General features: G+C 32.2%; 1 protein-coding gene across 4 annotated transcripts in view; it reads left to right on the top strand.

Annotated features, from left to right (window-relative positions):
• Tao (Serine/threonine-protein kinase Tao) overlaps positions 1-27,335 on the top strand; it is a 468,452-nt gene that overhangs the window by 413,320 nt on the left and 27,797 nt on the right. Inside the window, exon 17 of one of the 4 annotated variants that reach the window (XM_072532041.1) lies at positions 11,520-11,586. The exons of the other annotated variants lie outside the window; for them this stretch is intronic. Coding sequence (XP_072388142.1) covers positions 11,520-11,571 — 52 coding nt within the window. The 3' untranslated portion in view covers positions 11,572-11,586. Of the gene's footprint in view, positions 1-11,519; positions 11,587-27,335 lie in introns of those variants that run through there. 4 annotated transcript variants of the gene reach the window in all.

The following is a 27,335-nucleotide window of genomic DNA, read 5'->3' as shown; positions in this document are numbered from 1 at the left end:
ATCCGATTAATCGAAGGGAATCCTTTCAATTACTTAAAAATATTCTGGTTGAGAATTCCTATCCATCCTCCCTTATTAATAAATACCTTTTCGCTCAAAGCTATGGTTCTTCTTTAAATGATATACCCAATGGTGACCAACTTAGAATGATATCAAATAATTCAATTAATAACACTGTTCTGCCTAATACTGTACTTGGGAATCCAACTACCCATTACTCCTCTTTACCTTATTTTCCTCAAGTTACTGAGAAACTCGTTAAACTGTACAAACATAATAACGTACCTGTTAAAATTGCTATTAAGAATGCTAAGACTGTCAGGAATTTGTTCTCTAAAACTAAAACACCTCTGTCCCTTCTGGAACAAGTGAATGTAATATATCATATACCTTGTGCTGAGTGTGACTCATGTTACATCGGTCAGACTGGGAGATCACTGAGAGGGCGTCTTACGACACACCGCAGTGATATCAATTTATCTAAGCATACTTGTGCTCTTGCCCAACATGCCATTAACACTAAGCATGAAGTAAACTTTAATGAAGTTAAAATTCTTGGCACTGAACGCAATCTCGTTAAAAGACAGTTTTTAGAAATGTGTGCAATATTAAAACATCCTAATACTCTTAATAAGAGAACGGACATTAGTAATTTGAGCCAAATTTATCATGCATTAATTTTACAGAAGTAGGCTTGATATGTTGTTTACTTAAATTTTGTCCCATTTTGGGGTTTTCTTTATCACATTTTCTTATAATAAATTTAAATAAAAATAAAAATAAATATAAATAAATTATTCCTTCTTTAATTAAGATTTATCAACTCATTTTTTATTAATATTTGTCAATAACACTTTTACATAATTAAGTAATTGTTCTTTTTGATGAACTTGTTTGATAAAACTTTAAATTGAATCTGATTCATAGAATCCTTTTCATTATGGTCCTTAATATTTGAACCTTTGGACTGTGGAAATTTTTATTAATCTTCACCTGTTAGCTGGCTAACTAGTGACGTCATAATATTACAATATATGATATATTGGATTGACTTCTCTTGCTTTGTTCTTTGTTGACAGATCAATCACTGTAGGGTTAAATGGTGATCTTAACCACCTTTTCCTTTCACTGCTTGGTTTTTTAACGACAAGTTGTCAACCAAATTTATCACACTCTTTGAATATACCGCCTTATACATAGAGGTTGGTAGCTTGCCTTGCTGTTTATGTCATTGTGACTTCAAGGCCACTTCTACTCACGTTGTTGTGCGTGGGTGTCAAAACTTTTAAATTCATTTACCAACGAGCCTCAGTAAGCTAAAGACTGGTAACTTCATTTTTTTTTCTTTATTACTATTAATCTTTAATAACTTATAATGTTACCTAAAGTTAAAATTAAAATATAATTTTTAAATAAATTTGTTGGAAGTGCAATCTAATGATCTTTCTAGTTCTTTACACTTTAAAATAAACCTTAATGTTTTTTACTAAGTTTTTTTTTATATATACATGTATTTTTATCACATGTTCTTTTGCTGTGCTAATTTTGTGAAATTGCAAACTTTACCTAGTTTCAATTAATTGTTATATACAACGTTAACTCTGAATGTCCAGCTTTGTAAGCTTTTTCATATTTTTTACATCACTGACTGCTACATGTCTTTGTAAGGTAACACACTTTGGTTATAACTTCTCTATGGATGTTTGGTTTCATATTGTTCTTTTTAGATGAACTGATGATGCTTTCTGAGCAGAAAGCGAAACGTCTTCAATAAATAGATGAAGTAGCCATCGTCTTTGTCTTTTATTTCTCCACTTTGACCGATAAACCCACCACTCCTCGAGTGTACCTTAGTTTATATTGGATTGACGGTCGTACTCCTTTTCTCTCTATATATATATATATATATATATATATATATATATATATATATATATATATATATATATATATATATATATATAAATTTAAGGCTAAGATTAATGCTATTACAAGAATTTATATTAAACTCAACAGGCTTCCGGGTTAAACCGTGTCGATTATCATTGCGCCGAGCTTTTGACATCCCCTCTGATGTCTTCTTTAGGTCTTCCGATGTCTCGGTGTCTCGAGCCTCCAGACACTACTACACTGATCACTAATCGATGGTGACGTGGTTTAGGTGGAGGTTGACATGGGGGTTGGCGTGGAGGTGCCGCGGGGGTTCGCGCGAACATTTCTGACGGAAGAATTTTGATTGGAGGGTGGGAGCAGACGATATTTTTCTCATGAACGGTCTCCATGTAGAAGGTAACCGGATGCCGTCATTTCTTTTATTGAGACAATTTGGCCTTTTTTCAATTTCTATGGCTTCTCGTATAATTCTTGGTTTATAGAAGCGGTGGGGCTATGGTTCTGAAGTTTTCAAAATCAATTTTGTAACCTGAACCGGAAGCCTGTTGAGTTTAATATTAATTATTGTAATAGTATTAATCTTAGTTTTAGGTTTAATTGTAATAGCTGCGGAAATATTTTGGAATCTTTCGGAGTTCATCTTAATTTCAGTGGAATATGATTTCTCTAGGATGAAATAATCAAACAAAAGTTGAGAACTGCACTCATTTAATGGATATTTTTATAAAAGTCAATATAAAACATGATGGTGATAATATAAAACAAAAAAATGTAACAATAAATGTGTTTAATAGTCAGTGTCTGCTGCAACAGTATTACTAACAGATTGACACCACCTTGGCAGGCTTAAAAGTAAATTATCAATTTCCTTTTGAGGCAATAGGATCATTTCCAGTGGCGGATCCAAGGGGGGGGTCACGGGGGTCATGACCACCCCCAAAACAAAATTAAATATCAATCAAATAATCCTAAAAGAAAATAATTTAAAACTCATCAACCCTATAAGCAGGAAGTCAAGCGTTGAAATAATTCAAACTCATTTATTGTAGGGGTAAGTGTAGAATATATATATATATATATATATATATATATATATATATATATATATATATATATATATATATATATATATATATATATATATATATATATATATATATATATATATATAATCGAACACCTCTCTACCCTAAGGTGTGAGGTAAGGTGTAGAATTATACGGAAGCTTTTTTAAATTGCTCTTTAAAAAAAATCAACAATTCTAAATACAGTAATACCTCGATTAACAACCTGACTTCAGAGTTAAGCTATTTTCAAATTTTGACAATTCGTCATTTGAGTGCCAGAGAATCGTTCGATTATCGATGAGATAGAATTACCGTTCACACATTATTGCTCATTCAATGTACATGACATGACTTTTCGCACGAAATCAGCACATTTGTATTTTTTATTAGGTATTTCTTATCTTCAGTTTTGTCTACGAATTGGTTGTTTGTAATTTGTATATGTATTATAATTGTTGAGACTGTATAATTTATCTATAATAAATATCAAAGTGAATATTGTTGTTGCATTAGCTCTGTCTGATACGTTAGTGAATACAAATAAAGGAACTGGGGGCTGCTGTCCAAGGTATTTGTGAAACTGTGAACCAGTAGTTTGTCTTAGTGATGTTTTAGGTACAACTGTATCACTTAGTCGTCTTCTTCAGTCACCAAAATTAGATTTTCAGTAGGCTACTGAGGCCATAGCGGACACTAAATACATTCTTCAAAATAAAAGACCAAATGCTGAATCTGTTTTTAGTAAACTTTACTATGAAGTAAACAAATAGCTGAACAACTAGACATTGAATTGAAGATGCCTCGTATAGTTTCTCGTCAAACCTGTCGTCAAAACCAATCTGCTAACTCTTGCGAAAAATATTTCCGAAGATCTATTTATTCACCCCTTTTGGATAATATCTTAACTTCCACCTTCCAGGATATTATTGAACCAACTACTTACTGCATATTCCACAGTAGAACAAGAGTTTTCACTGTGGATTCAAAAGTGGAAAAGAGTCATGCAAAATAATGGAAAACTTCCTGATTGTATTTTAGAAGTATTAGAAAATTGCGATATTCATAGGTATGTATCCAAATATCAGAATATTTCTGCAAATATTAATTACACTGCCAGTCAGTGCAGCAACAACAGAGCGTTCTACGCTTAAGCGTCCAAAGACTTGGCTTAGAAATAGAACTTCTGTTAACTGGTTTAGCACTCATCAATGTGCATCCTGAAATTTCTCAAGATGTTGATGCAATCATAGAGCGATTTGCTAAATCGGATAGGCGAAAAGAATACATTTTTATAAAATTATATAATATTTACTTTTCTTATAGTATTTTTAATCACTGAACTTTTATTTACCACTCGTTGCCGGCTGTTGCTGACGATTCGTGCACTTATAGCGTAATATGCCTAATTATAGAAATAACTATTCCTTAATTATATTATGTTTTTTGTTGACTAAATTAATTTTAATAAAATGCTGTTTTCACAGCATGTCACTAAAAATGTTTACACCTATTTAAGTTTTTTCTTCATTACGGAAGGGTGGCTATAACTACAGCAAATTGCTCTCTATCTTAAGCTGTTCTTAGTATCGAATGTGTGTCCATGCCTGTCCAGTCTCTTACATTCTTCAGCCAGAAACTTTTTTTTCTTCCTGGACCTCTTTTTCCTTCTACTTTCCCTTCCATTATGAGTCGTAATAAGTTAATATTTTTCTTCTCTATGAATATGTCCTAGATAACTCGTTTTTCTATTGTTTACAATATTTAGGAGTTCTCTCTCAGCCACTCTTCTCAGCACCTCGTTATTGGTCACGTGCTCTGTCCACGAAATCTTCAGCTTTCTTCGAAAAACACACATTTCAAAGGCTTCTATACGCCTCATACTTGTAATTCCACTTCATATAGCAACAAGGAATAAATGAATGTTACAAATTGATATCCCCCCCCCCCCCCGACAAAAAATTTCTGGAATCAGCCACTAAAAGGTGCAAAAATCTAAATCCTGTATCAAAATCACCCTCAAGACCCATGACCTCCCCCTGACAAAAATTTCTAGATCCGCCACTGATCATTTCCTATGTAAAAAGATCTTGAAAACCATTTCCAGTATGAACATTTTGTAGATCACGAGTTATCCTGCATTTAAAGCAAATCAGGACCTAGAGCTAATTTTTAGACAAGGAGCCTGATGATTTATATAGTCATTTCTACATTTTAGCCAGGAGTTCACTACACTCATATCCATAAATTGTTCCAAGACCCGGATAGTCCATTTTTTTGTCCTGTGATAAGAGCGATAGATAAATATTATCTGATTTACCAAGTCCATACCTCCCATATTGGTATTGTAGTTTTTAAAACTGTTCCTGTTTAGTGTTCCTATTGAAGAAATCCCTTTTTCATGAAGAATTTCTAAAAGTATAAAAAACGTGCAATAAAATAGCTGTCAAAGTATCACAAACTTTTGTATTAGGTGTGCATATTTTTAATAATTTTAAGATAGTTCGACCTGCTGTACTTAATTTGGGATTTGTGGTCGTTCGGAAAATTTGTGGTCGTTCGGAAAATTTGTGGTACCTCCATGATAAACTAATGAATCTAAAATAATTTCCTTTGGAGATGGTAACACATAGAGTAAGTCCAGTTCGACTGGGTTTTTTTATGTACGTACTGCCTAATTCCTACATGTCCAGCGAAAGGAACAATTTGCTCAACACGTTTTTCTCTTTGTAGATTTAAAAGTGCTTCATTACTTTCCACAATCTATTTTCTTTCTCGTCGGTTTCAGAAACTTAATTATTGTCGACAAAGTGAATGTGTTACCTAAGTCTGACGTCACAATGGGCGGGGGTTTTAAAAACCTTTCCAAACATTTCTAATTTGTGTGTATTTGTCCCATAAGAAGTTGGAAATATTAGTATTTTTAATTGTTTGAAGAATAAATAAGGACTTTTGGTTATGAACATTCATTCTGTGTGATTGGTATTATTTGTTTTTCTTGAATTTGTGAGGTAAGAATATCAAAGTATTAAGATCTGTCTAGAAACTAAGTCAAAAAAGATCATCGTTATAATAATCGCCAAAGTATTTTATTGCTTATGGCTCAAACTCGCTGCTTGAATCTGATAAGAACTGTGCTATTATTATTTTTTACGGCATTAATAATTACATTTTCTGTTGAGTTTTCACCGTCCGTCTCAACTTTATATGGATGTGCACCTTAAATTAAACCTCCAGTTTCGGTTAAAAATATTTTCTGCCTGGCCATCCTCCTTCTCATCTTCATTTGATTCTGAATTACGTAAATTTTCACCCCCATTAAGAGTTTTTTTTTGTTCAAAATTTTGAGTTTTCTTTATTTTCTACAGTTTCAACTATAATCAGGTATTTAATTTTCGTCTGCTATAGAATCGTCCCCAAATTCGTCTATATTACTCTCGTCAAGCAGAGCTAAAATGTCTTCTTGAGTTAAAGGTTTTTTCGCTCTATAAAAAATATTGAGTTTTAGATGCTGATCAATATTCACTACTAACTAAGAACTAGTGTACACGTATGTTGGCCATAATAATCAATATTATAAATAGGGTTGGGTTCTAGATGACACAAATTTGTTCAATTTTTTTTGTCTCCAAATTTCTGATGCTGAAAATTTTTTGGACATTTAGGAACTTCGATAACAAGTAGTACTACTAATAGAACCCTTAACTTAAAATGATGTAATAAATATAGATATAGTGGAACAAGGTATCTAAGAGAGTCATAAATATTCAGCTCAGCGGGGTGCTATTGTTATGAGGTGCGAAATTCCATCAACAAGAGGTCTAAGTAAACCCATCAGTTTGAAGAGTCCAGGTATGTATTTAAAGTAGGCAATTTAATTGCTCGTTTCGTCGGCTATTTAAAATATATTTTTTTAGATAATACTGATTTTAGATAATGAAATGATTTGCTTGTGATAGTTAAAACAAATATTTTGTGTTTAAATGCTGGTTTATTGACATGTCACTTATGGTATTGTCTCGGTTAGTACGTTCCTCATTTTTGCGTCGAAAAATATAACTGAATTGTTAACCTTTTGGGAATTATTTTTATCTCATTGTTCAATAAAATTTACAAATTTTAATTAAAATACAGAAACATTTGTAAGTCCAAATAAAAGACTAAACTTGATGAGTGTAATGCAAATCAAAAATAAAAGAGGGATTATAAATAAACCGTCATTATAACCTCAATACGAGTTATTAGCACTTATGTTGGTTTAGTTTCGTTCTTAGTAATATATGGGTGTACCTCTACCTTTAAGCAACTAAATATTACAATTTTAAACCCACTCCCATCAGTGAAAGTTAAATGAAACAGTTTCTTAGACTGATTATATAAGAGGATTCTAAAATAATTTTGTAAGTTATTTATTTGTTTGACTTTGTTCAGTAAGGAAGAAAAATTGTGGTATATTTAAATATACTAATTAAAAATAGTCTGTGGGAAGAACCTAGTATTTCTCGTAAAATTGTTGATAATAGTAATGCCGAAGGAAGAGACGTCAGTGTTCAAAACTCAGTAAAGCAATGTCTCCTAAAAAATGGTTTTACAATAAGAAAGATCGATACTCCAAGTGCTTATGGAATCCACTCGACTACAATGGAGGATGGCATTCTTAATTCAAATTGATGAATACAGAGAAATTGGAAGAGAAATTGTTTATCTTGTTGAGATATGGTTTGAGACCCATGACGTTCCAAATTTATGGGTAGGTAGATTCTTCTGGCCGTTGCACAAACAAGCTCAAGCAAATAAAGTCAAACGCATTAACACAATCCATGTTGTGGTAATACGTTTGACTGAACAAAAAATTGTTTTGTTCCTTTAAAAATTTACCGTATATTAGTACCGTACAAAAAAAAGTTTTCAAAAATTTTGTGAAAATTATTTACAAAACTAAATTATATAAGACATAAGTTAGGTATGTTAAAAAGCCGGTGTTTTACCATTGTCTACTAAAGTTAAAAACATTTACATACTTAAAAAGTTTACCATGTATAAATAAAATTTAGAACGTACCTTATTAAAAAAAATTACATTAACATGTCAGTTTCACTATCACTGTCATCACCTAGGCCTATAACAATTTTTTCTTTGGACACTACTTTTAGATTTATATAATATCTTTCCTTGTTTAGTACATGGGCAACGCTATTTTTACATCATTGGGTATTTTTTCATTTCTAATTAAAATTAGACGAACCGCAGATGAATTTAGGGCGAGTGAAACATTAATTCTTACCAATGATTTTAGATCATATCAAATGTGCTCAGTTGGATTGAATGCGCAATAGTAAGTAGGAAGTCTTAAAACTGTATGGCCCATGTCATCTGCCAAACTGTGGCAAAAATATTGTTTTTTGATAGAAAATTATATAAATGTTTCAAGTAATTGTTTTTTAGAGTAATTATCTTCATAATAAAAGAATACCTGGGCAATATAATGCGCAATGAACAACGATATGACCTACTTCGGACCATACTTCAAGGTAAAGTGCATGGGAAAAGAGGTCCAGGACGAAGAAGAATATCCTGGATGCATAACCTGCAAAAATGGTTTAACTTAACCACTACCGGACTTTTCAGGTCAGCAGTCAACAAAGTCAGAATAGCCATGTTAGTGTCAAACATCCGTAACGGACAGGCACCATAAGAAGAAGAAGAATCTTCATAATGTATATATCATTATCCATGATATATTCCTGGATTGTACGTTTGGTGTCATTAGAAAATGGAAGTTTATTCAACCTACGACTGTGGTAACTGGCATTGTATATCACAATAACGCTATTTGGTTATAATAATGTATAATAACTTCGTTGTAAACCAATTATCGAATAATTCTGAAGTGGTATCATCATGGTACTAGACTCGGGAATCCTTAACGTTTTTTCATGACAAGGCTAAAGCATTAGGAATAAAACCATTTTTGTTCCTGCATTAATTATGGTAATGCGTTTGCCTTTATTTGATTAAGTTTTTGTTGTGCAATGGCCAGAGGAAACTACCCAACCATAATTTGGAATGTCATGGGTGTCAAACATATCTCATCAAGATAAATAATTTCTCTTCCACTTTCTCTGTGTTCATGAATTTGAATTATTCCATCCTCCATTTTTATAGTCGAGCGGATTTCATAAGGACTTGGCGTTTATCGATCTTTCTTATTGTAAAGCCATTTTTTAGAAGACATTGCCTTACTGTACTGTCTCACCGGAACACTTGATTCCTGTGTCATCTTTTTACAACCTTTGCATGATAGTTTTTAACGTTGGAATCATCTGTTCTTCATACATTGTATAAATTTTTCTTCGAGTGATGTCCACATTATTCTGATCTAGTTTCTCAAACATGCCATAGTCTGCACTAGTCTTCGTGTTAAGGCTGCCTCTTCTTTCACTGCATTCAATTTGAAAAATCCTCGTCCAAGGAGAGTAGTGTAAACGGCAAATATAACTTTTTTTGTGTCTACTTACAAAACACTTCGCTTTAATGGTTTTTGAACACTACTCTTCTTCCGACATTATTATTATCAATAACTTCACTAGAAGTACTAAGTTCTTTCCACAAATGAATCTTTTGAAATATACCACAATTTTTCTTCCTTATTGAACAAATTCAAACAAATAAATAACTTACAAAATTATTTTAAAATCAGTTTACCTGTGTTATAATACCCAAGTAACAAAGTAATATGATTTTAATCTATTGTGATTAATGCTTCCGGTAATATCCAAAATATAATCATTCTAAAACTGTTTCATTTAACTTTCACTGATGAGAGTGTGGATTAAAATTATAATATTTAATTGCCTAAAGGCAGAGGCACCCCCTTATATTACTAAGTTTACTCATACTCTTTAAGTTTAATCTTTTAATTTGTAAATTTTATTGAACGATGGGAGAAAGATATTCCCTAAAAGGGTAACTAACCGGGGCAATATTATGAGTCCCATGGTAATAAACCAGCATTTAAACACAAATTATTAAAAGAATAGGTTTCTTATCGCGGGCTACTAGACCGTCGGATTTCAATACAAAGTTTAACCACGATTTTATCCCATCTACCTTTTTGTGTACTGAAAATGTCATATGAGATAAGCAGAAACAACGGAAATATAGAGTTGAATCTGTGTGCGTTTTTTGTTTTTGAAAATTGAATTATTCTTATTACAAAAAATTTGTTTGCTTCCACGATTTTATCCCTTATGCCATTTTAGGAATCAATAGAAAAATATTGATTCGATTTTTAAAAATTTTGGCATAAGGGTTACTGGTGCCCCAAAGATATTAATTAAACCTAAAGGTCAGTGTAAATTTTAATAGGTCAGTGTCCTTGCTTTTATCCATGCCACTACGGTGAAATTTTTAACTCATGTGTTTCATTTTTTAATCATATATTACTTTGTACTTTAGAAGTTGCCTTTGACAAAAAATCACATCTATATAAGTTATGTGTGTTAATTTAATGATAAGAATAATAATAATTTTATGTAGTTACAGTGGAACAAATCAAAATAATACTTATAATAGAATTAAAAAGAAATTTAAAATACAAAATTATTAATCACTGTCAATCTCACATCGTCATTTTCCGATTCAGATGTCGGATCATCCTGAGGAACGTCACCTTTATCGTCGTCCTTATTGGCACTATCATCCGAGTAGTCACTATCATAGTAGATTGTATGTCGTCTAAGATAAAAAAAAGGAAAAAAATGTATTGCTGTGCACACTGCATTCGATACTCATTATAAATTTTTTACACACGTGTGGAAAATAAACTTTTTTTTATTAATATACCTACCTTCAATGTCATTTATTTCTTGAACGAATCCCACGTGTTCAGGGATTTCATTGCTCTCATACCATCTGAACACGTACGAGCCCTCCATTACCAGTTCCCAGTACCAGTAGCACATCCAAGTAGGCATTGCCCCAAATATTACCTATTCTTTTTCTTAAGCAATGCCGATGTAATTCTCGCTGGCAAGGTGACAACCTGCAACCATCAGAATTAAGTAATTTTTTCTGAATTCGTCTCTAATTTCAACCGCATCAGCAAAATTTTGCTTGTTCGTATTATTTTTAGAGATTCAGTGGAATTTTCTTCTCTGACGACTGGATTTGCGAGAAATACTAATTATTCATTAATAGTTATTTAAGCAATATATGAAGTAAAATGGAAGTAATATAACGGCACACAGGAAAAAAACATACTATGGCTTAAAATTAAATACTCACTGATAATCTTCGCAATTGGGGTTTTTGATGTCTAAAACCTTGTTGAAATTGGAAACACAGCCTGTAAAAACGTGGAATGCAGGAAGTTCCTAACAAATTTTTGCCGATAAAGCGCCTAATGTTTCAATGTGCCAAATTGTAGCAATACTTTTCGCCCTTCTTTAAAATGCGCCATATTTCCTAAGATTATTATTAAGATATCATTATCAGAACATTGCTCTATTACGTCAGTACCACTTTCAATTTGACTTATGAAAAATGCGATTTTTGTTTCAGCTTTCTCATGTTCCGCGCTGCGATATTCGTTAACAATTTGATAATGAACTAGGTTATTGTTAACCGTATACCGGAAGCATTTTTCATAAGCAACATAGAGCTATTTATCTTCTAAAAAATTGACAGCAACTTGCGTATTGTCAATGATTGTCAATGAGGACTTTCCCCAAAGCATAGTTAAATTTGACATTCCGCAGTTTTGCACCAAAATCGGAAGGTCGACTTAGCTCAGGACTTATTTTACAAAAAGTTACATAATTAGAATCGCTTTCATTCGTCAGCTCTAATTATGTTGAATGAATCCAATTGCGTCGCAAATTCTTGCAGTAGTTCCGCCAGAATGCAGTGGGGTATGGTTACTCATAGAGAGGAAATCAATAAAACGAAAATACCACTATTAGTAAGTTAATAACATATCGAGGTCGAGGATATATCATTTATATTTTAAAATAAAATATATATAAAATCAGAGTTTGATGTTAATGTTGAGAGTAAAAATAAATGAAAGACCAAATACTTAGGTACCATATCGGGATAGTATCATGAGGTTTTTTTCTCATGATTTACTATGGGATCACTAACAGTAGAATTTTAAAGGTCCAGCATCTAACTGTCGCTCATATTAACAGCGATACTGGTTTTCTGCAAAATGATATTCTTGTTTTTATATCGAAGAAAACTGGGGACGATCATGAAGACATATATTCAACTAGAATAAAATCGTAGGTCAGATAGCCAAGCGACCCAGACTTCACTGTGAATGTTCTAGTGAATTGATTGTTCAAATCAGAAAACAAAAAGGGTTACGTAACAGTATAAAGACTAAACAGTCTGCTACTTGGCCTAGAATACGCTGGTGTATTGGATATATCTATGGATAAGCAGTACTACAAAAGATAGGGGTTTGCGCGGCTTAGTCTTACTCGCTCCACATCCCATCAAAGTGTTTACGCTTAAAAAACCAGAATATAAATAGTTATAAATAAAAATGTTTTTACTAGCAATTATTATATTTTTAAAAATTATTATTTAAAAAAAAACGTTGCCTACTTATTTTCATTTTATAAAGTAAATGTCTCAAATAAATACAAATGTCAATACAAGACTTTTGTAACGCCACTGATAGAGAGTAAATCATTACGAATTCGCATAAATTGTGCTGACCAAATATTAATTTTCTAAAACGTATCGTGAATTCGTCTGTTGTTACAGCTGGCTCACTGAAAAAGACCGCGTATTACCCATTAAAATGTAGCGAGAGCTATAAAAATGTTGTGAACCGATATTATTTTGATTTTCTTATTAGTAAACGACGTATTTGATTTACACCTTGTACAATTCGAATACCGTATTACATTTTTTAGTCACATTTTTTAATTTCTTGTCAGAGTAATTGTAGGCTATCGCTTAGTGTCGTAGGATATTGGTATAGACTCGAGAAAGGTTGCAACTGCCACACTTACCTCAATTTATACCTATGTCCAGCTGAAAGATTTACGTACTGTATATATATATATATATATATATATATATATATATATATATATATATATATATATATATATATATATATATATATATATAAATTTATTGTCCACTTAATTATTTCTTATTTACAAATATCTGCAAGGAGGCGACATGAATCTGAGTAAAAATAAATAATTTTTTGTTGACAATATAAAATATAACAGTTTTATTAGTAAAAAACTTTAACACTATTTTATTGTGATTATCTTCATCTTGTTGATAATTTCTGTTTTAGACTTGAAAGTTTCGTATGAGGATAACCTACTATTAACAAGGAAGCTAGTAAGAAAAAAAGAGTACTAGTTTAGAAACTTCCACCTTAGTCAGCATTTAAATCAATAGGTTAAGAGCTAATAAATTCCACTAGTTAATATCAATATGTGAAAAAAATTACCAGTTAAATTTTATTACATTAAATTTTGACAACATACGTTATAATGTTTATTAAAATTTGTTTAAACCAAATAAAATTAATATACTTAATATGATAAACAATGTATAATTGAAATAATTTATAAAATCGCCACATAGTGATGACTATATTGATGGCTATAATTAAATTCAAAAAACCATAAGAGAGAAGACAGTTATTTTTTTTAATATGATGTATATTTTATATTATTTAAACAAAGATTTTATAAGCTGACATATTTTTCTGAAAATACTCAATTTCTGTTATTAGGTTATTGAAAATTTTACTATTTCAACTAAGAGTTGAAATATAAGAGGACGAAGTCATATTTTAAATGTAGATTTTCTAGTGTTTAATTACGTTTTTAAACTTAAAAATGTCATTGAAAGCTTCGAGCACAAATTGTTGTCATTTCATAAATATAATTTCCTTCTTGGTGAATATTAATATTGATTTATGGATTATTCTTCAGTCTTATAATTTGTTTAATATTTCTTGCAATAATTTCATTTATATTTTATTTTCAACTGTGCTTTACTATTTATATTAATCAAAAATTTCCAATAACAAAATATTACTAACAAAATGCACAATTACTAACTTACTAACTACAGAGGTTTAACTTGAGGTTCTTAGATCATATTTGAAGTTACTTTTGCACTTTATATTAACCCTACTATGTCAGCGCCATTTGCTTATTAGTAAGTTTGTAGTTAATCTTATACTCCATGTATCATTTTTAGTCTATGCTTGTTTTATCGAAGCCTCTTCCACCAGGTTTTCTTTAGTCTTTCTCTTTTTTCACTCTTTTTGGTAACTTGAAACTTTCTGAGATTTTTTGTATTAGATGATCTCTTTTTATTCCGAGCATGGTGTAGGTGTTTAGTATATTTTCTGTTTATGTATGTGGCCATGGTCAATTAACAAATTTACAGTTAATGACATAGCTGTAGCCCCTATGTCATGTTCTCATTTGATTCGCGATTGTTGATTTGATTATACTTTATTAACACTTGTCTTATTATCTCATATATCCATTGGATGTTTAGTATTAGCCATCGGGACGCGCTGTGTTGGGTTGAGAACTTCACCCAGTCTGTCCTACTCAGTTTACAGCTTCTCTTCCCCACAGTCTCAGATCGGAAGACTAGTTGTTGTTACCTTGTAAATATCTCTAGCAATATTCACATACTCCTTTTCCTTCCAGATACTAAGATACTGCTTCTCCATTCCACTGGCATTTGTTCTACTTCTATAATTCTATAAAACAATCGAATATTTTTAAATTGTTTTTACTAGTATTATTTTCATGTAAATTATTTTGCCTTTGTCGATTTGTTAACTTTTCTGTGTTTTTTGCTTTTTGTCAAGAAAGCTAACTTTTATTTTAAAGGAGTTTTTACTATAACTTATTATCATTACACTGATTATTTACTTCAGCTACTTCTGCCTGAAATCGTTGACGGGTTGCAAATTCAAACCAGTGTCTCCAACTACGTCAGATTGATCCTCTCTTTTCCCGAATTAACAATCGCAGGAATCTGTATTTTGCTCCTCTAATTACAGAAACTAAAGTTTACCTATTGTAATGTTTATTAATTAATCAATTGTCTTTTTGTAGTCATTCTTTGACACTTGTCTCTATTGTGATTTCTGTAGATCGTGATATCCTCAATATTTTTCGGTATCGTCTGTTTATGAGTAGTATAGTATCATCAGCTCGTATAAGATATATTTAATAGTTGAATAACTTATTATTGAAATTTTAATATGAATTATTAATAATTTTTCAAAAAAATTAGGAGAATTTCTATTTATTTTGGAAAATCCAAATATTTACAAACATCAATAATAAAAAGGTTCTGAACCTGTTTCCTTGTGGCATGTCGTAAGTTAAATATTATGTTTATATGGGATTACGCCACAATTTATTGCAATGAAAAAACGAAAAAAAATTTAAAATAACTTTTTAGTTATAAAAACACCTCACTATTTTTTGAATAATCTTTTTTGGATACGATTTTCCGATTGGAAATCGAAACATTAAAGGACAAATTATAAAATGTAATTTTCATTGCAATCAATTGTAGCTTAATCCCATACAAACATAATATTTATCAATAATAAACAGTAAAAACCTACCTACGCAAACTAACAATATCCGCTGTGTTTTCTTTGTGTGGTAGCTCACTGTGATATGGGTTTCTGATTTTACTCTAATATGATATGGTTATACAGTACGACAAGCGACAAGTGGCTGGTCATCTGCGCATAAATAGAAAAGAAAGTTTCATGATAGAGATGGAATAGGCTTGTAGTCATGCTTGCATCAACAACGGCGTTCACGCATCAAAAATTTAGTTGTGAATATTATAAAAACAATGTAGATATATTAAATATTATTCTTTTAGATAATATTTACGGAAATATCGTGTTTGATTTTAAATTTAAACATACATAGATTACAAATGGAAGAGAAAGTTAAAACCTTACTTCAAACCGAAAAATTGTTATTCATCCCAGTTATATACTACTAAACTAACTAAATGTAATATTAAACAAATAAAGTTTAATAAGTGTTCAAAATGAATACAATCTACTTCTAAACTCTGCATCATATCTTTCTCTGTCTTAACAGGTTTGAAAAATACCTGCTTTTTAATGTAACCCCAAATACCAAAATCTAAAGGAGTCCAGTCAGGAGAGCGAGCTGGACAATGAAACGGACCCTGATTGGCAATTTATCTATCATCAAACATGTAAAGATACTGAGCCACGGGCCCAAAGTTATGAGGAGGTGTTCCATCTTGCTGATACCAAGCTGAAGCCGCTTCTCCATTTCTTAAACTATGTAACGCCGGTCGTATGACTGCTACTCATGTATACCCTTTATCAGCACGTCCTGCGTAAGCGTCTCCCTCAGGTCTTTTTTCGTCTTCTTCTCCTACTACTTCCAGGAATCCGCAGATCAGCAATTCTTCGTATTGCGATGACCTGCTCTCACCGACAAAGTGCTCCCTCACAATCTCTAGTGGAGGCATTTGAAGAGGCCATAAAATGCCCAAAACCTTAATTTCGTTTATGTCATTGACCACTAGTGGCTTATCTATTAATTTTTGTCTTAAATTGACCAAACTGACGGAGGTTTTTAAGCAATCTTCTTACAATATCGTCAGTGCAAAAACACAGCAAGTCCGGTCAACAACGCTTTACACTCATAAATCGTAAATAATAATAATATTTAAAAAATCATCATATGTTTCAAAACCTCGTGGAACTCGTAAATACGCATGCCCGAAAAAATAAATGGACCCTAAAAACATTTACCATTTTAATTTCATAGGAAATTAGCCGACAGGGTAGGCTTTGCACGTGCTAATGATGTCGAGTATTTCCAATAAACTTGACATATTGTTTCGCTAATCTTAAACATTCCAGTTAGTCATCGCATTTTTTTTTATCTCACATTGAAAGATGTAATAAAAATTTACGACTTTCCGTCTTCACTGCCGATAAGAATTATTGCTGTGTAAAAATGTAAAATATTTACATTGCACTAATTTGGCTTATAGCTTATAAATAAACCTTTTACGAACTGAAAAAAATCTAGAGGGCAAATAAATAAATAACAACTCAATGTATGATAGAAAAATAATAGAATTTTGGTTTTAAATTCAGCAAAATATATTTATACGAGACGAAAACCTCGAATTCCTTGGGAAAAATATTCCCATGAGATTTTTTGCATAATCACTTTTATTATAAAATACCGCAGAATAATGTTCAAGAGGTCGCTCATACAATAACTGGTCCTAATTTATTAAACAGTTTTGTATAAATCCATTTTGAGGTTTTGATAAGGGCCTCAAATAACTAAAAACAATGTTTTTAAATTAAATAAGCCCAAACTAAAGTATCAGAAACTGATAAAAACAAGGTTTGGTGAATTTTCGTTTTTTTTTTTTTAGTTTTAAATTGTTGACTTCAGAGAAAAATTAAAAATTACAATTAACCTTTTTTATTCAGAATGATCAAAAAAAAACGGTAAAATATTAAAAACGATCGTTCACAAAAAAAAAAAAAAAAATATTAAAGCTATTTCACTAACGCAAAAACTAGTTCATCTGTCTCGCAACGATAACGCACTGAAGAGAACTGCATGTTTTTAACAATGCCTGATACCATTGTTTCGTTCGTAGATCGACATCATTAAATGATTACGTTAGGTCCACGACATTATGAATTATCCCTAAATCCTACATTTGCCATTATTTACTATGAAATACAAACTGGTAAACAAAACTGTGAAAACAATATATACAAACAATTAACGTTCCAACTATCAAATCTTTGACAGCCATGGCCTACCCTTTACTAGTATTGAAATAAATAAGTATCGTTATGTTTTAACTTAGATAGAAAAAACTTCAGCGGAAAAATTAATAAAATAGAGGGTGTTCTATTTAAAGTAAGCAACTTATAAATGATTGTCCATTTAAAACACTCTCTGTGAAATATCAATGAGTTAGACATACGGAGTTAATGGGCAAGCTCTTGTTTTTTGTTGGTTCCAATTTCACTCACTAGCCTAGTTAATAAGGGAGATGTCGTTATTCAATGTGGACTAGGATTTTTTCAAAATTTAAAAACAAATCAAAATATCTCGAAAATAATTCATATTTGGTACATTGTGCACAAATTTTATCTAGAATTTCATGAAGAATTAAAAAAAAACATATTAGGTTCTATTTAAAATTACAAACTTGACGCCTAATTCAGGTATAACTAGAAGTGCCACATTCAGGACAACATTAAATTTTAACTCTAATATACAGCTTCGTAACTTCATATTTTTAACTGTATCCGCCATTACCTTTAATCAAAACTTGTCGCGCCACACCTTGTATATATGTTATAAACGTTGTACCAAGCAAGGTGACTTATAACAACGTTTCCGAGGGTATCAGGTTTCAGCTACCAAAGCCGATAAGGATTCCTGCATATGCCGTATCAGCAGAGTCAGCGAGACCCGATATTTTTACACGTTCCCTCCGAGTCAGCAGTCACCAATTATAAAAAAAAATTATCGTTCTTTATTATTAATCATTATTATAAAATTAAAAAGTTAAAAAGGTGTTTAGTAATATAAAAAGTGGCGCAGTCAGTGGGATCTGGAAACGTTGACGGAACAAGGAAGAACTTAACTGGCGACGGTGGATTCGAATTTTTTATTTAGAAAGAACCAGTGAACTCCAAAAAGCAGTGGCATCCTTACTTTGCAGAAATCTACGGAAGGAACATCTGGTTGAAGCCCCTGGCAGAACAGCTGTCGAGAACAAGGCGACTTGATGTTTTGTAACTCATGTAAATCTGACATTGAATCACCTCGCATATTTTTGTTTTGTACTTTCGGCAGAGTTTGGCGATTTCTTCGTTGACAGTTGTCACTTTGAGGTCACGTGAGGTCGTCTTGATTGGAACGTACCATGGAGCATTAGTTATTTGAGGGCTTTCAATTGGAATCTTTCAAGAATGTCAATACTGTATTTAGCTGCTATTCCACATAGCTGAAATGCATAGCTCCAAATGGATTTTAAAATAACTTAATATGTTAAAATTTTGTTGTCGATTGACAGTGTTGCTTAAAATATGAAGACATATTTTACTTAGAGGGAGACCTCACTTTCACCATTGAGATAAAACATCAAATTGAGACCAATAACGACAAACTCAGTTTTACGAAGTCATACAGACATCTTCAGGTCCACAAAGAGGAAGGAAATCATCCGGCCCTCTACTTCTCCTTGGTTATCTCTTGTTTGGATCGTTCCCAAAAAAATGGACTCTTCTGGAGAACAAAAATGGCGTATAATAGACTCCTCTTAGACCAGCTTGGAAAGTATCAATACTTCACAATCTAGATCTTGCCTCCGGGTTCCATTAGATCGAGATCAATCCCAAAGACATTCCTAAAACAGGCTTCTCCGTTGAAAACGGACACTATGAATTTACTCGTATTCCTTTTGGACTCAAAATGCACCATCCACATTGCAGCGAGTCATGAACTCTTCTAGGTATTTTGAACTAACGATGTCTTGTCTACATGGGCGACATTATACTATACTCCCCTGCCATTCATTAGCACCTTGCTCGTCTTACTGAAATCTTCAAACATCAATAAAATCATTCATAAACCGGGAAAAACCAAAAAAAATGCGGACGCCCTTTCTCGAATAAAAATCAAATCATTTCAAGTAATGTGCAAATTTCCCTAAGAAAATATCAATATTAGCTTCGAATGATACGGAATCTGATGAGGAGCTAAATAAAATCGATGAGGAAGCGATCACAATAGATATGTCTAACTTTGTAAAACTAAATCACTCATTGATTATTCAGAAATCGAAATATCTAATGATCAATTACTAGACAAATCGAATAAGAACATCATTCCCAGAAGAGATACATCACAAATTCTTAGACGACGTCTTCGAGGAAAACAATATAGATTTTAACTTGTCAAAGATTAACATATTTGCTACTTTTTGCACTTCCTTTTGATCCCGAAACGGTAGTACAACATCTATTCTATATCGTTTATGCTGAACAAAATGAATTTGATATATCGCAAATATAAAACGTCGAAAACCAACTCGAATTACCAATTCTAGAAATATTTTCGTTTATCCTTGCCGATAAAAAAACAAATCTGAGAATCTGTCAAGATGTCATTAAAACTCCGGAACAAGATTTACTACTATTAATACTATTTTTGTACAGAACATTTCTGTAGAAAAAACTTAACTAACCAGTTAGTCATCACCGAAACACCTAAATCACCCTTCGATATAATTAACATAGATCTCTTCAAATACCCTACCAGAAATTACGCTCTACTTATCAGAGACGGGGTCACTAAGTTCTTACAGACGTATCCTCTTCAAGATAAAACAGTTAAATCGGTCGATAATAATCTTATTGTCTTTTTCCAACACTATGGCACTCCATTATGCATTCACTGTGACTATGAACGTGAATTCGACAATACTTTGATGAACGATCTTTGTGAATTATACGACGTAAAATTAACCTTCTCAAGTGTGAGTTATCCACAATCTAACGGTTCTATCGAAAGTTTTCACGCAAACCTAAGTGAAATAAGAGCTAATCAAGCTGGAAATCCCGATGAACATCCGCTAAATGTTCTGCCTTATCCAGTTATTTGTTATAATAATACAAAAAACAAAACCCACGGATTTACACCGTACGAACTCATTTTTGGACATACTTCTTTTAGACTACCCGCAATACTTTACAATGAGAAAAACCTTATATCAAAGTCCGTTAGGGACTGAAATAATCGTATGCAATACTTATATAAAATGGCACGAAATACAAAAAGAAAAGGCTAAAGAAAATTTCGATGAGCACGTGCCATCAAACCCTTCAGAATATAAGATAGGCCATAGGGTTTACGTCAACAAATCGCAGATTAGAGTCAAAGTTCAAAATGAGTTTAATGGCTCTTTCGTAATCCAAGAAATCCACGTAAAATATAATACTTTATTAAATACCCAAACCAATAGAACAATGAAAGTGAATTTTGATAGATTAAAACTCTATCATAAGTAATTTTCTTTCAGATTCCTCGGACTGATTTCAGTATACGTTAACCAGAATCAACAACACTATTGGAATCTTTTTTCAATAAGAAACCGATCCCAAAATTTCAAACTACAAATGAACCCTCTTTGTATATAGACACTTAACCAATCAGAGACGTTATCGACAAAAATGACAGAATCTTGGAAAATTTATTGGATAACATTGAAAAAGATGAACCTCGAATGCTGGCATTCAAATCTGAAGTTCAAACTCACATAAGTCTGCTCAAACAAATCTCTAGTTCTGTTAACCTTAAATATACAGAAATAATGGCTGATATAGTCCATTCGCTTAGTTCGAGCATTTTTGACAGATTCATGACTGGAAACCTACAACACAAAAGTTCTTATCTCACAGTTTTAACAGCTTAAATGAACTTTTGTTATAGACTCTTTCATTGAAAAAAGAAGAATTATTACAAACAGTGGAAGTGTATACTAAACCCATAAAATTTTGGGTAAATCACGCTGTTTATTTTATTAAATTTAGTTCTATTGTTGTTCTGCAGGATATGAATACCTAGCATAACTGAATGAAATATAATAAAACCAAAGTTTATGTTGATTCCATCCTAGTAAAACGTCAACAACGGTTAAGTATTCTGTAAGCACAGAATGTAAGACCTTTGCTGTTTGAGTGGAGACTATTATATGTTACCATTTTTGTCGTTAAGAACTTGCAAGGCTACCATCCGGAAATTACTAATAGGTTTCAACAATGGTATTAAAGTAATTCGAGAAATAATGGATATCCCTTACAAATTGAAATTCTATCAATCTCCAATCGATACACTGAACTACTAATTGAAAACTATTCGTTTATCGAAGATTCGTTAAATGATACAGTAAATGCCATAACATTTGCTCGATTAAAAATATTACACAGCTCAATCATCACCCCGTTTGATTTAAGTGAATCGCTTAGGCATATATCACAATCATTACAGAAAAATAATCTTCCATTATCAATCTATACTTCGAATCTGGCTCAATTTCTCGATATTATCAAATTATAAGCTTATCAGCTAGACAAAGGAACTGTGTTTGTCTTAAATATTCCTGTAACTGATCCAGAACAATATACTTTATATAGTTTCTATCCACTACCAATGCTGGATAATCGAACAGGTCTTCATTCAATATTAACAACAACACATAAATACATTGCGCGAAACGATGATTCATTGTTGTACCTTACAATAAATAGTCTTGAGTCATGCAACACCTTGCAAGTCTCTAACCAAGATCTGTTACAACACACTTCCCTACCCGATCGTGGGCGATGCCGTATGCGAAACTTAACTCCTGAAGCGACAAGAACGCTTTCCGAGAACGTGCCAGAATTCCGTAGTATTTGTCAAGCCTACAACGTCCAGAAGATCAATATGAACCTTTAGCTCATAACAATTTCTGACTCACTGCCTATTATCATCAAATGCGAGTCCAGAGACGTCAATTCAGAGATCATCCACACCAACCATGTGCTCAAACTACAACCCACGTGCGATGCCTTTATTGGTAGTACAAGAGGACATTTACAGAAATTGATCGACGTCCATGACAATGTTACTTACAGAAGTCCAGATAACATTCAATTGCAGCAATCACTTCCCAGATAAGATCCCCGACTTAAAACCACTGAAGCTTAGCAAGATCAATACTGAAGACCTCGAGATAGTATTCTGAAGAACTCTACATACTAATTATTTATACACAGACGGTTTGACGAATTGTGCTCCTTTTGCCGTTTATTTATGTTTTGGACATATATATATATATATATATATATATATATATATATATATATATATATATATATATATATATATATATATATATATATATATATATATATAAATTAATCACTCAGAAGAGTGGTGGGTTTTTTCGGTCAAAAGGTTGAGAAAAAAGACAAAGTTGATGGCTACTTCATCTATTTATTGAAGACGTTTCGCTTTCTTAATCAGAAAGCATCATCAGTTCATCTAAAAAGAACAATATGAAAAAACCACACAAGCATGGAAAAGTTGTTACATGTGTTACCTTAAAAAGATATGTAGCAGTCAGTGATAACAAAGTTGTAAAGACACTTAAGTAAATGGACATTATACGATTATGATGTATAAACAATAAATTGAACTAGATAAGTTAACAATTTGTTCAAACTAAGCACAGCAAAAAGAACATGTGGTTATGTTCTTTTTGCAACCACTCCTGGCTCGCTGGTAATTTCATTATACATTAAATTATTCAATTTCAATACTAATTAATACAATAATGCTACCTAAAGTAAAAATTAAATCATAACTATTGCTATATTGTTGGAAGTGCTTCTTTGATTTTCTTAGTTCTTCATTCTCTTTTTTAATGTTTTTTTTTAACTTATACATTTATATAAAAAAAACATAACCACATGTTCTTTTTGCTGTGCTTAGTTTGAACAAATTGTTAACTTATCTAGTTCAATTTATTGTTTATACATCATAATCGTATAATGTCCATTTACTTAAGTGTCTTTACAACTTTGTTATCACTGACTGCTACATATCTTTTTAAGGTAACACATGTACCAACTTTTCCATGCTTGTGTGGTTTTTTCATATTGTTCTTTTTAGATGAACTGATGATGCTTTCTGATTAAGAAAGCGAAACGTCTTCAATAAATAGATGAAGCAGCCATCAACTTTGTCTTTTTTCTCAACCTTTTGACCGAAAAAACCCACCACTCTTCTGAGTGATCCTTAATTTATATTGGATTGACGGTCGTACTCCTTTTCTCCATATATATATATATATATATATATATATATATATATATATATATATATATATATATATATATATCTATGGTTCAAATATTCAAGGTTAGTGAGATAATAGCGGTGTATTATTTTTCCTTTGAACGAAATGCCGCGCGCTCTGTGGAATAGTGGTATAACTCATAACCCCACCCGTCATCGTGCTTGACCCGTGCGCTGTCGGTAGTTCTACGATTGTCGCTGTCGTGAACAGTGAGGTTCTTCTAATCGTATTGTATTGTTTTTACCTGATTCACGATAACTGCATCAGATTAACGACTAAAAAGTGTGTTTTTTTTGCTTTTTTGTTTTTTTGTATACAGAAACAATGAATAGTGTAAATAATATTTGTGAAAATAATACAGTCAGTGACGGAAATAATGTACGAAAAGGCAAGAAACGCGTACGGCACAATGGCGATCATAAGCGAGTTAAACGTAAAACACAGAGGAATGCTGGGAAGGAGTATCTGACAAGCAAAGGCAAGGTTATACCCGCAATGACTTTTAAGAATACAACTTGTGGATGTGTAAAACGCTGCAATAATTTTGTTAGTGAATTAGACAGAAAGGGCCTGTTCTCTCGTTTTTGGAGTTTGGGGGATTTTTCTCGTCAAAATGCTTATATTTCGGGACTTGTCCAGCGAGTTCCAGTACAACAACGCCGCCCGAATGAGCATACCGAGGCATCAAAGGGACCAAAATCTGTAACATACAAGTACGTTGTAAATGTTAAATCAGAGAGTGTCGTAGTTTTTAAGAAGTACTTTTTGGATACTTTTAATATCTCAAACGGAAGACTTCAAAGGCTCTTAAAAAAAGAGGAACTGGGTAAGCCTCCGGGCGAAGATCTCCGTGGAAAAAACCTGTGTGCTAACAAAACATCAGATGACGCTCTAAATGTTATTAGGGGACATATTGAACTATTTCCTCGATATGATAGTCATTACACTAGGGCTCATAACCCAAACAGAAAATACTTAAGCCCTGAGCTCAACATTAGGAAACTCTACAATCTATATCTACGGTACTGCGAAGAAAAAGGTATGCCCCCAGAAAAAGTGGTTAAAGAGCACATCTACAGAGACGTGTTCAACAAAGAATTTAATTTGTCTTTCCACGCACCTAGGAAGGACACGTGTGCACGTTGTGATAAGTACAAACTTTTAGTTGTAGTTTTACCTAATGGACCAGAAAAAAATTCTCTGGAAACGAAACACCAGCTGCATTTGCCAAAAGCTGAAAAAGCAAGAATGTCTTTGCAAGAAGACACAGAACTGTCAAAACATTCAGAAGATACTGTGGTTTTCACATTCGATCTCGAGACAGCCCTGGTTTCCCAAGCTCTCTACCTCGGTCGTTTATTATAAACGTAACATGTACGTGTATAACTTTGGGATTCACCACACTGCAACAGGCCAAGCGTTCATGTACACATGGGATGAAACTATTGCGTCCCGCGGATCTTAAGAAATTGGTTCGTGCCTCATGAAACACATCGAACTTCACTGTGCCGACACGAAACACATTGCATACAGTGACGCATGCACGGGCCAGAATCGAAATATAAAGTTGTCACTGATTTGGAATGCTATAGTTGAAAACATTAACCACAGTGTCACTAAAGTAGATCACAAATTTATGGTGTCTGGCCATTCGTTCCTGCCCAACGATAGGGACTTTGCGCTCATTGAAAGGACAGCAAAACCAACTTTAATATACACGACACAAGATTGGATACAAATAATACGTAATGCAAGAAAAAACAAGTTTTATGTATAAGAAATACAACGAGATGATTTTTGGTCAACTCAAACGTTGGAAAAGTTTGTCACAAAACGAAAGGTGAACGCCGATAAAATGCCTTTTAGATGGTTACAAGTTCAGTAGCTACAGTTTGGCAATTCTCCCAAAGTAATTTTGCACAAGGAAACCTTGAGTGATATTGAGCAATTTAAAAGTTTGGATTTGAAGAAATCAGCCAAAGGAAGACCCCGCACCTCTTTGTCAATGGACCGACTGTATTATTCTCCCAGGCCAGTTACTGCAGCAAAGAAGAAGGATATGATAGAACTTCTTCAGTGGATTCCACCTGTTCAGCACCAGTTTTTCATTGACTTAGTAACGGTTGATGATGCTGTTGATGTGGGACCTTTGTCTGACTATGAAGAAGATGAAGATTAATATTGTTTGTTAATACGAATTTTCTTAAAATACCTATTTAACGTTTGTTTAGTAGCAATATTCATTTCTGTTTCTGTTGGTAATTTTCCTTAAAACTTCTTTGTTCAAATTATAAAATAAACTTTTACAAAAATTGTCGTATTTTTAAACTGAAAGGTAAACTGAAAGAAAATTGCATACACTTTTAATAGAATCAATAATACAAACAAAAAACGTACAGTGTCATACAAGCTCTTAAGTGGAAAAGTGGTATAACTCATTGAGTTATACCACTTTTCTGCTAAACTCGCCACAAATGTTTGTTGGTGAAATGGTATTCTGGAAGTAACATTGTCATCTAATTACATGGGAACAACGAACTTCAATCATTGTAATTCGGCATCACATATACATTTTAACAAATTCTTGTCAAGAATCCGTCACAACTGGCTCCGTAAGTATTACTGAGATTTTTTAGTTCGTTAACATGCAAAATCTGTATTTACCAAAAGTTAAGTTATATGCGGTTATACCACTTTTCCTCTGAGCGGCTCATATATATATATATATATATATATATATATATATATATATATATATATATATATATATATATATTTATATATATATATATATATATATATATATATATATATATATATATATATATATATTATTGTGATATTTAAAGTCTTGGTGCGCCAAGCAATAATTAGCTAATTAATTTTTTTTTGATTAATTAAAATTATTTAAATGATATGATTATGACTCTATCACAATTTTTAATTCTTTTATCTCAGGGTTAAATTCGTGCTTCAATATCTATGCTATTACATGTGAAAGGTAAGGTCCAGAGAATACCGGAATAATAAAAAACACATATGATCTAACACTATATATTGAAATAAAAATAATGAAATAATTCACACTCAAAAGTTTTCAATAAACAAATCTCATATAAGGATTCTCAAAATTTTGTTCTCCGTACGTGAACAATCAAAATTTATGGTACAAACAATATTAATTGAAAACTCAAAATCCCAAACTATTCTAACTCTCCTAATCAAAATATTTATATCCTTTCTAAATTACGTGTAAAAATCGTGTTATCAATAAAAGAAAAAAAACTGCAGAAAACAAAAATATCTCTCTCTGATGATGAGTGGTCCAAATCCTTGTTCCTTGTAGACTGTATTATCTCCTCTCAACCGCTCCCTATGTAATCAGCAATCTTACAACAGATTGTTGCAAGT

The sequence above is a fragment of the Diabrotica undecimpunctata genome, chromosome 5 (genome assembly GCF_040954645.1).
Source record: "Diabrotica undecimpunctata isolate CICGRU chromosome 5, icDiaUnde3, whole genome shotgun sequence".
NCBI classification, from domain to species: domain Eukaryota; kingdom Metazoa; phylum Arthropoda; class Insecta; order Coleoptera; family Chrysomelidae; genus Diabrotica; species Diabrotica undecimpunctata.
Note: the sequence above shows the minus strand (reverse complement) of the source record. Positions and strands in the feature narration are given on the sequence as shown.